Source organism: Petaurus breviceps, unplaced genomic scaffold, assembly GCF_028583685.1.
Source record: "Petaurus breviceps papuanus isolate PSGF00001 unplaced genomic scaffold, PetGlider_PUasm1.0 174, whole genome shotgun sequence".
Classification (NCBI taxonomy): domain Eukaryota; kingdom Metazoa; phylum Chordata; class Mammalia; order Diprotodontia; family Petauridae; genus Petaurus; species Petaurus breviceps.
Genome location: NW_027185761.1, coordinates 21,828,309 through 21,839,762, shown reverse-complemented (window position 1 = coordinate 21,839,762; position 11,454 = coordinate 21,828,309). Strand labels below are relative to the sequence as shown.

The 11,454-nt window shown below is 40.4% G+C and overlaps 2 protein-coding genes across 2 annotated transcripts in view; both read right to left on the bottom strand.

The window, feature by feature from the left end:
• EFCAB12 (EF-hand calcium binding domain 12) overlaps nucleotides 1-5,670 on the bottom strand; it is a 20,188-nt gene extending 14,518 nt beyond the window's left edge. Inside the window, exons 1-3 of the mRNA XM_069083890.1 lie at nucleotides 5,187-5,670; nucleotides 3,741-3,917; nucleotides 1,426-1,579 (exon numbers count right to left, since the gene is read on the bottom strand). Of these exons, the coding sequence (XP_068939991.1) occupies nucleotides 1,426-1,579; nucleotides 3,741-3,917; nucleotides 5,187-5,606 (751 nt within the window). The 5' untranslated portion in view covers nucleotides 5,607-5,670. The remainder of the gene's footprint in view (nucleotides 1-1,425; nucleotides 1,580-3,740; nucleotides 3,918-5,186) is intronic.
• The window catches only part of RPL32 (ribosomal protein L32), a 180,756-nt gene that overhangs the window by 22,454 nt on the left and 146,848 nt on the right, over nucleotides 1-11,454 (bottom strand). The gene's annotated exons all lie outside the window — the stretch shown is intronic.

The following is an 11,454-nucleotide window of genomic DNA, read 5'->3' as shown; positions in this document are numbered from 1 at the left end:
ATTGAACATTGATTATGGCCAAGGCACTCAACTAGATGCTGTGGGGGACTTTAAAAAGTGGTCTTAAGGCAACTGAAAGATAAACTCTTAAGGAAATTATAATTTAAGATGAGGACATAAACCATGAACAAATTTTTTTAAAAGGTTAATAATAAGTAGAATCACAGATTTAGAGCGAGAAGGACCTTGCAGATTGGCTCAGTGAGTATGGAGAAGTTAATACTCCACAAGCATCTCTCCTTTCTCTGTAGTGCTCCTTTCACACACTATTGAGCACTGCCTTGTGAATTTTGTGAATTTTTATTTTTTACTGTTGCCTTGCATTTTTTATTTCATTCTTCCTAGATGATGTCACCAATGGAGACTTGGGAGTTAAAAGTGACACCAGAGGGATTCTATAGGAGTTATGAGATTGGAAAAGGAGGTGGTCTGGTCACAGAGACAGTCACTGGAAAAGGAGATGGTCTGGTCATAGAGAAAAGCATCACCTATGGAATGTGAACAATCCCAGTCTGGGGGTTCTTAATCTTTTTCTGTGTCACAGACACTGGTAGTCTGGTGAACCCCTTTCTCAGAATAATGTTGTTTAAATGCATAAAACAAAATATAGAGGATCACAAGGAAAACTAATTATATAGAAATAAAAATGTAATTTTTTCCTTCCCATCTAAGTTCATGGACCCCTTGAAATCTATCTCACAGACATGTTGGAGATCTGTGGACTCCAGATTAAGAAATGGATTTGGAGGAAGGTCCCCTTTGAGCGCATTGTGCAGATGTGGAGGATATTGATGTTGACAAAGATCCTTCAGGATGTTAGAGTACAGATTGCCTGAGATTCACCCCTGTAGTAACAGTAAGAACTGCTAATTATATAATGCCTTAAAGTTTTCAGTGCACCTTTACATACAGGGGCTCATTGGAGCCTCTGGATCTTCCCGAAAGGGAGGTGCTATTATTCTCCCCCATTTTACAAATAGGGAAAGAGGCAGAGAGAAGTTAAGGAATTTGCCCGGGATCCTGCAGCCCCTATCAGTGCCAGAGCATTAGAAAAACTGGAATTAAAGGGCATCAATTCCAATCTCACCTCAGACATTCCCTATGTATGTGACTGGGACTTGTTTTCCTGATATGCCCAGGTTTTCCTGCCTCCAAGTCCAGCATGCAATCTCAGATCCAGTGAATTACTGCCCTTTCCCCACCCCACCCCTACTAGACTGTAAGAGCCTGGAGGGCAGGCACTCACTTATTCTTTGTCATTTCATCAATGCTTAGGCTCTATACAGTAAATGTCGGTTACAGTGTTAGAAGGAGGTAGTGCCTTGAGGGCAGGGCACAGTGCCTGGAGAATTGTAAACTCTCTGTAAGTGTCTATAGATTGTTCTGAGGAACGGCAGGCTGCAGCCCAGCACCCTGGGTCCTTACTTAGCCTTGTCTCTTGGAACTCATTTTTCTTGTCAGCCACCCAGCACCTATAGGAAGCTATCAGGTCTTCCCGGTAGATGATGTTGTGTTTGTTCATGGAGCTGAAATAGATCACCACATTTTCAAACTCCGGTTCCGTCAGAGGAGCACCAACCTGAATGTACAAACAAAATTCCAGTATGGGACAGAAGGTAACAAGCAAACGAAGCACCCGATGCTCTGGCCGAAGAGTCTGGTACTTAGGGGTAGAGAGGGATTATGGGGCTTCAGATCTCTCTGACACAGGTATCTACTGACTCTGCCCCCCCAGGGAAGGAAGGAAATAGAGGCCGATAAAGTGAGATAACTCAGTCTCCATCACTCACTTCTAAATTCCAGACCCCTTCTCCCTTTATTACCCTGTGAGAATGTAGCCCTATTGTTAAATTTTCAGGGTCAGCATTTGCACCTCTGAAATCAGCAAATACTACATATCAGGGCTTGATTTACTATTCTGTTAGATTTAAGAAGGCAATGGAGAAAATATTTATTGTAGATTAAACTGATGTCTATAGTTAATGTAGATTAAACTGAAAAGTGTATGTGTGTGTGTTTGTGTTTCCTAGAGAGCAGAGAGTTAAACATTTACCAGCACACCCCTGGTCCTGGCCTGCAATAATTGCAGGATTTGGGGATCCTTAGCTTCTGGCTTTTCCCTTAAGTACTACATTGGTTCGTCCAACCAGTTCTGACCCAAAGTATGTCCTGACCCTGCTACTTGTGTGTCCTCTAGTTTGGACTGCCCTGGGGGAGACTCCTTTCCCCTCAATGACTCAGGGTACACATAGCTCCTTGCTCTTCAGATCCTGTCACCCCAATCCCATTTCTCATCCTAAACCCTCAACATGTTGTTGCCAACCTTCTGATTCTGTCAGAGCAATAACCAGGAATTTCTGCGGTTGGAATAAATAGTGCTCAAATCCTGCTGAGGTCAGGGTGGGGAAGGGTACTGAGAGGAGTAAGCTGCTTCCTCAATAAGAAATGAGGCGAGGAAGGAAACAGGCTGTTAATGTATCTTGCTAACTAGGTACTAGTCAGTTGTTTCTAGGATGCTGAAGGATACTCCCTGTAACTACCGGCACTCTGGGAAAATTCTGTCTTGCCCTTGTTATATGGCTCTGGATCCTGAGGCAGATAGACGACAATGACTTCTTCATGGGTGGCATACTTTGGCCATCTTCACTCAAGTGAATGGTGGTGCCTTGGGTTGGTCTTCACAGACTTAACAATTAAGAGCCCTCCCTTCCTCCCTCCCTTCCCCCCTCCTTTTCTTTCTCACTCCTTCCTTCCTTTCTTCTCTCCTTCCCCCCTCTCCCTTTTCCCCTCTGATTTATAGTATATATGGCGTACGTATACATACATATACATACATATGCATACCCCATACACAGTATAAATATACTATATACACACATCTATATATAGCATAAATGCATACCTGCATATATATGTTGTAAAAATATAGTGTGTCTACATACACACAACTATATATAGTATATAGTATGTATACACATTTATGTATAGCATAAAGATATAGATATAATATCTTTCTATATACATAGCCATGTATAGTATCTATAGTGTATATAGATACACAAATCTATCCATAATATAAATATATAATACACATGCATATATCATTTTATAGTATAAATATATATAGCATATACACATAGCTATACATAGTACAAATATATAGTATATACACACATCCATGTATAGTATAAATATATGGTGTATATAGATACATGTCTATATATAGTATATAGTTCATATATGTTATAAATATATACAGTGTATGCACACATCTATGTATAGTATAAATATACAATATATATTCACACCTATACATAGTATAAATATAAATATATATACTCCCAATATATAGATGTGTATAGGGCCTTATGTATATCTCTCTATACATACATATATATATATATATATATAATTATTTGCATCTTGTCTCCCTTGTTAGAATGTGTGCTTCTTGAGGGCAAGAATTGTTTTTGCCCTTCTCTGTTTAGCACAATTCAGGCACAGATTAAATATTTAATAAATGCTTGTTGACTCACTGACTCGTATCTCTTCCCTTAATTCATTCTTTCCCAAAGGGGTCAAGCCCCCATTCTCCTCCAAACACAGCAGAACCCTTTCGTAGATTCTGAAATTCAGCACAAGCAACAAGCTCCCTTTTTCCAGCTCTCTGAGCTGCTTTTTGACTCTCCGGAACTTGGTTCCGAAGAACAATTGTTCCTAAAGACCCAGCACCTGCTTACTCTTTTCATTCCTTCCAGGAACTCTTCCCTGCTGATCTGATTTTCCCATTCTCCCTTGAAGAACATTTCAGGTACTTTGATCTTGTGCTTTAACAGATGCTCAAATAGGACTGACAGGCACGAGGGTTTGGGCAAAACGAGGGTGGGAATGACTCGGCGGACACGTAGGGGACCTTTCTGTTGAAAGAAATAAAAGGATACAAGGGAATGAATGACTTCATTAGGGCACAGCGCCCGTTCTTTGAGAGCCAGAGCCAATGGAATGCATCTCCGGCAGGACAAGAAACCCTGACTAAGAGTGTCACACTAAGAGGTGCCGGCCACAGGGTCGGGAGGCCTGGGATCGGTTCTGGGCTCAGATACTTAACATCCAAACAAAATAACTGGCCGTGTAAACCCAATTGCTTAAAAAAAAAAAAGTGTCAGAGAGGAACTGAATAGGGGGTCGGGGAGGACCTCATTCTTATTGGAATCCCTCAGCAGAAGGAAATCTGCCTGGCTGTCATGATCTGACTGCAATTTCCCTTTTCTACTTCATCTGATATATTACTTGGGCGACTCTCTCATAATCACTTGCCAAGCCATGGAGCTTCCACTACTGTGTCTTTGCTTATAGTTTTCCCTACATGGAATGTCCTACCTCCCCCCACTTGGCCTTGCCTATCCAAGGTTTTGCTCATTATCAAAGGTTCTTTAAAGGCTAAGGTTTTTATTTGGGCTATAGTACATTGTATGAATACATCACAGGCAATTCCCTCCATCAAATTAGATTGCAGTGACTTAAATAAATCTTTTTTTTTTTTTTGAGGAGGGAAGGCAAGACAATTGGGGTTAAGTGACTTGCCCAAGGTCACACAGCTAGTAAGTGTCAAGTGTCTAAGGCTGGATTTGAACTCAAATCCTCCTGACTCCAGGGCCAGTGCTCTATTCACTGTGCTACCTAGCTACCCCTTAGATACATCTTAAGATGTTGCCTGAGGCAAAGGGACTAGTCTAAGATAATAAAACTAGTAAAGTCAAAGACAGGAATTGGACTTGGGACTTTCTTACTCTAAACCTAGCATTCCCTCCATTATGCCAAGCTGCCTCATGACATATAATATAGGTTTAAAATGAAAGTATGCTTTTGGTTAAATGAAAGAGAATTACTTTTCTTCCATAGAAGCTTCTGGACTATCCCTGGTCACCTGTCAGCCACCACCGGTGGAAGCCTTGAGGTATGTACTGGCAGGAGGACATATCTCAAAGGCAGTAGTCTTGTTCATAGAGACTTGTTGATTCTTAACTTCTAGACCCCAGCTGGTCACTGATGACAGCCTCTCAGTGCCTTAGTTTATCCCTTTGCAAAAAGGAATTAATCATCTCTGTCCTACCTACCTACATGATCTTATAATCAAATGATGTAATGGGTGAGGAAATTTTCATCTGGAAAATGGGGTTACTTACTATCATCTCAGCAGAAGCAAGCTCAGCTGCTCTCTGGGCAGCCAGATCATTCTCTCGGTCCCTGTAAATATTCCTTAACACTCGGTTCTCTGATTTTGTTGTCCTGGGCTTGCAATAGACCCATTTCTCAAGGTTCACAAAAGTGTCCAGATCTTTTTTTATTTTTAGCCTCTGGGCCAGCCATACATGTGCCTCATCTTCACCCTTCACCTGGTTCTCTTCCTGCTGAATGTTTACTGTTTTGTAGGATTGAGTCGAAGAATCCACTTCAAGGGAAGGAGCAGCTTCCACTGTGATCTTGGATTCACTGGTAACATGCTCTGGCATGGGGGGTGCAATGATAATACGGTGGCGGCATGGGGGCATTTTAAAGCCAGGCTTCTTGGAAATCTTGAAATGCTGGAACCAAGTAGAACGCATCTTTGCTTGATCTTCCTGTGGTGGTCTACAAATCCTCTGATAAACAATCCATCAGTCTCTGAACTTGACAAACCCTTAGAAAAAGATGTTTAGTTTTTTATTTCATTGTTTAGTATTTTATTTTTCCCCAATTACTTGTAAAAAACAATTTAAATATTCACTTCTAAGACTTTGAGTTCCAAATTCTCTCCCTTTCTCCCTCCCCCCCCAACTCCCCTCATTGAGAAGGCAAGCAATTAGATATAGGTTATACATGTATAGTCATGCAAAAACATATTTCTATATTAATTATATTGTGAAAGAAAATATAGACCAAAAAAACCCTCAAGAAAAATAAAGAAATTTTTAAAAAGTATGCTTCAATCTGTATTCAGACACCATCAGTTCTTTCTCTGGGGATGGATAGCATTTTCCATAGGTCCTTTAGAGTTGTCCTGGATCATTGTATTGCTGAGAAAAGCTAAGTCATTTACAGCTGATCATTTTACAATATGGATGATACTTTGTGCATAGTACATGTCACTTTGCATCAGTTCCCATAAGTCTTTTCAGGTTTTTCTCAGTGTCCTGCTCATCATTTCTTATAGTACAATAGTATACCACCATAATCACATACCACAGTTTGTTCAGCCATTCCCCAATTGATGGGCATCCCCTCAATTTCCAATTCTTTGCCATTAGAAAAGGGCTGCTACAAATATTTTTGTACACATAGGTCCTTTTCCTTTCTATTTTTTAATCTCTTTTGGGATACAGACCTAGTAGCCATATTGCTAGGTAAAAGGGTACATGGTTTTACGGTACTTTGGATATAGTTCCAAACTGCTCTACAGAATGGTTGAGTCAGGTCACAATTCCACCAACAATACATAAATGTCTCATTTTTCCCACATCCTCTTTTTGTCATTGTCTTTTTCTGTCTTATTAACCGATCTAATAAGTATGAGGTAGTAGCTCAGAATTGTTTGAATTTGAATTTCTCCAATCAATAGTCATTTAGAACATTTTATCATATGGCTATAAATAGCTTTGATTACTTTATCTGAAAACTGTTCATATCTTTTGATCATTTATCAATTGGGGAATGGCTCTTATTTTTATAAATTTGACTCAGTTGTCTATATGTTTGAGAAATGAGGTCTTTTGCTTAAAATTTTTTTCATAGTTACAATTGCTGTTATTTCCCTCCATCCTATTTCCCCCTGTTTATTCTATTTTCTCTCTCCTTTCAGCCTCTCTCCTCAAAAGTGTTTTGCTTCTGACTACCACCTCTCTGAATCTGCCCTCCTATCTGTTACCCCACCCTCTTCTTTTATTCCCCTCCCCTCCTACTTTCTTGTAGGGTAAGATACATTTCTATAACCAGTTGAGTGTATATGTTATTCCCTCTTTCGGCCAATTCTGATGAGAAAAAGATTTACTCACTCCCTCTCACATCCCCCATCTTCCCCATCACTATCAAAGCTTTTCCTTACCTCTTTTATGTGAGATAATTTGCCCCATTCTACCTTTCCCTTTCTCCTAGTGCATTCCTCTCTCTCATCCCTTAATCTTATTTTTTCTAGATATCATCCTTTTATAGTCAACTCACAACTGTACGCTCTGTCTATATATACTCCTTCTAACTGCCCAAATAATGAGAAAGTTCTTATGAGTTACAAGTATCATTTTCCCATGTAAGAATATAAAAGTTTAACCTTATTAAGTCCATTATGATTTTTCTTCCCTGTTTATCTTTTTATGCTTCTCTTGAGTCTTATATTTGAAAATCAAATTTTCTGTTCAGCTATGATCTTTTCATCCAGAATGCTTGAAAATTCATTGAATGTCAATTTTTTTACCCTGAAGAATTATGCTCAGTTTTGCTGGGTAGGTGACTCTTGGTTGTAATTCTAGATCCTTTGCCCTCTAGAATATCATATTCCAAGCCCTCTAATCCTTTAATGGAGAAGCGGCTAAATCTTATGTTATCCTGACTGTGGTTCCACAATATTTGAATTGTTTCTTTCTGGCTTTTTGCATTATTTTCTCCTTGATCTGGGAGCTCTGGAATTTGTCTACAATCCTGGGAGTTTTCATTTTGAGATCTCTTTCAGGAGGTTATCAGTGGATTCTTTCAATTTCTATTTTGCCTTTTGGTTCTAGAATATTAGGATAGTTTTCCTTGATAATTTCTTGAAAGATAATGTCTAGGCTCTTTTTTTGATCAAGGCTTTCAGGTAGTCCAGTAATTTTAAAATTCTCTCTCCTGGATCTATTATTCTCCACGTATGTTATTTTTCCAGTGAGATATTTCACATTGTTTTCTATTTTTTTGTTTTGTTTGATTGTTTCTTGATTTCTCAAAAAGTCATTAGTTTCCATTTGCTCAATCTTAATTTTTAAGGAATTATTTTCTTCAGTTAGCTTTTGTACCCCATTTTCCATTTGGCCAATTCTACTTTTAAGGAGTTTTTTTTTCTTCAGTGAATTTTTGTACTTCTTTTTCACTTTGGCCAATTATGCTTTTCAATGCATTCTTTTCCTTATATTTCTTTTGTACATCTTTTACCATTTGGTTAAGGTGTTATTTTCTTCAGTATTTTTTTTTGTGTCTCCTTTACCAAGCTGTTGACCCCTTTTTCATTATTTTCTTGCATCCCTCTCATTTCTCTTCCCAATTTTTCTTCTCTCTTACTTGATTTTCAAAATCCTTTTTGAGCCCTTCTATGCCTTGAGACCAATTCATATTTTTCTTGTAGGATTTAGATGTAGGAGGCTTTGACTTTGTTATCTTCTGAGTGTGTATTTTAATCTTCCTTGTCACCATAGTAATTTTCCACAGTCAGAATTTTTTTTCTGTTGTTTGCTAATTTTCCCAGTCTATTTCTTGACGTTCAACTCTTTGGTAAAGTGGGGCTCTGCTTCCAGGATGGAGGGTGCACTGTCCCAAGCTTCAGGGGTCTTGTGTAGCTGTTTTCAGAGATACTTCTAGAGGCCTGTAAGTTTTCAGTTCTTCCAAGGTGGTATGATCTTCTAAGGAGGGGTGTGTTTACTCCTCTCCTGGCCTGTCCTTTGATATGTGAGTGATCACAAGTAGTCTTTTCTGCCTTGGAACTGTGAGGAGGATTCCCTCTCTACCGCTGCCACAAGTTCTTGCCCTGGGACTGCCACCCAAGGCTGTGACTTGTATCTGAGTATGGACAAAGCATCAGAGTCTTGTCCCCAGAGTCAGCAAAGAGACCCCTGTGATCTCCTTCTGAATTGTTATTCGAGCCCTTACCATCTGTGGGCTTGGAGCTCTGGAAGCAGCCTCTGCGGTTGTAGATTCTCTAGTTCCCAAGGCCTGCTCCTGCTTTGCTGGGGTCTGATCTGTGCTGGTGTAGCCTGCGCTGGACTGTACTCCACTCTTACTCTGGTACAACAGACCTTTCCTGCCAACCTTCTAAATTGTCTTTGGCTGGAAGATTATTCCCCCTGTCCTGTTGTGGGTTCTTCTGCTCGAGGAATTGTTCTACGGCATTATTTAAAGGTGTTCAGAGTCTTGGGGAGAGCTTAAGAGAGTTGCTGCCTTTTCTCTGCCATCTTGGCTCTGCCCCTCAATAAACATTTATCGAGCACTTAGCACGTGGCTGACACTCTGCTCAGCACTGAGAATCTAAAGAGGTGAAAGACAGTCCCTGCACTCAAGAAGTTTACAGTCTAATGGGGGAGATGACATGCAGACAAATGTATGCAAAGCCAGCTTTAGATAGGATAAATAGGAAATAATTAAAAGAGGGAAAGCTGGAATTAAGACGGGTTGGGGAAGGCTTCCTGTTAAAGGGCAGATTTCAACTGGGACTTAGAGGAAGCCAGGGAGGTTAGTAGTGGGAGCAGAGGAGGGAGAGCATCCTGGACATGGGGGTCAGCCAGAGAAAATGCTGAGAGTTGAGAGATGAAGTATCTTGTTCATGGGATGTCCAGGAAGCCAGTGTCACTGGATCAGAGACTATGTGTTGGGGAATAAGGTATAAGAAGCCCAGAGAGGTAGGAGGGGGCTGGTTATGAAAAGATTTAAATGCCAAATAGAACATTTTGTATTTTATTCTGGAGGCAATAGGAAGTCACTGGAGTTTATTGATTTGACATGATAAGACCTGCACTTTAGGAAAATCACTTTAGTGGCTGAATGGAGGATGGTTTGGAGTAGGGACAGACTTGAGGTGTGCAATAATCCAGGTGTGCAATGATGAGGGTTTGCATCTGGGTGGGAGCAGTGTCAGAGGGGAGAAGAGGCCATATTGGAGAGATGCTGCAGAAGGGGAATCAATAGCCCTTGGCAATAGCTTGGATACGGGGGTGGGGTGGTGAGAGATGGATGACTCCTAGGTTATGAGCTTGAGGAGTTTGGAAGATGGTGTTGCCTTCTACAGTAATAGAGAAGGTAGGAGGCGGGGAGGTAGGGGGAAAGGTTATGAGTTTCATTTTGGACATACTGAGTTTAAGATGTCTATGGACATTCAGGTTGAGATTTCTGAAAGCCATTTGGAGATGTGAGGTTGGAGGTCAGCTGACAGTCCGGGGTAGGAAAGGTAGATTTGAGAGTTATCAGCATAGAGATGGTCATTAAATCACGGAAGCTGATGAGATCACCAAGGGAAGTAATATAGAGGGAGAAGAGAAGAGGGTCCAGGACAGAACCCTGAGGGACACCTGTGGTTAGAGGCATGATCTGGAGGGCTTCATCTAAAACCACCACAGAACCTGGAGCCTGGTCTTGTCTTGTCAAGACTGACACTCTGATAAAGTAACATGAAGAAGCACTGGAACTGGGAGTCAGGAAACAGGGATTTTAGTTTTGTTTTTGTCATTGACTTGCTCAGCTCCCTCATCTTAAAATGGAGATTCAACAGTATTCAACATCAGGGCAGGTGTCTTAAACACCTGCAATTTGGAAGATCCAAGTCCTGGAGGGAATAAAGGAAGGCTGCATGGAGGTGATGCCATTTGAGATGGGTCTTTGAAGAATGGGTAGGATGCAAAGAGGTAGGGGTAAGGGTAGTGCTGGATTCTAATACTTATGCCTATTTCATGAAGTTGCTATGAAGATGAGATGACATAATATTGGTGAAAATTTATTTTATTTTATTTAACTAGGTAAAAGAGGCCATTCTTTGTTTAATTTCTTACCTAGCCTTAATCACTGAATGGGCATTGCCTCAGTCAAACTGACACCTGCTCAGCTTTAAAAGGCCTAGGTTTCCCACTGTATCTGGGGCCATCACCAGTCATCCTGATCTATATCTGGCCACTGGACCCAGGTGGCTCTGGAGGAGAGAGTGAGGCTGGTGACTTTGTACAGTCCTCCCTCACTTAAATCCAATTCATTTGCATTTCTTTTTCGAGAATGAAGAACAAATGAATTCCACTGCTTAATCACTTTCAATAGCCCCCATTATCTATAAAATAAAGTTCTAATTTCCTCACCCCTATTTTCTAAGTTGTCCAGAATTTGCCTCCAAGCTACCTTTTCCAGAATTATCTCAGGCTGTTGCCCTTATATATTTCACAGACCTATCATTTCATTGCTATTGGGAACCCTCATGATGGACCTCCCTCTACCAATGCAGATCAGCATCTTCTCTATTAATTTATCATTTTAAAGAATTGCCTGGGGCACGGAAAGGGTAAGTGACTTGCCCAGGGATGCATAGTCAGTATGTATTGGAGGTGGGACTCTGAATCCCGATCTTCCTGATTCCAAGGCCATGCTAACATATTGCCTTTCACTATGGAAATTTACTACATTAGAACAGTAACTGACATCTATCTATCTATCTATCTATCTATCTATCTATCTATCTATCTATCTATCTATCTATCTATC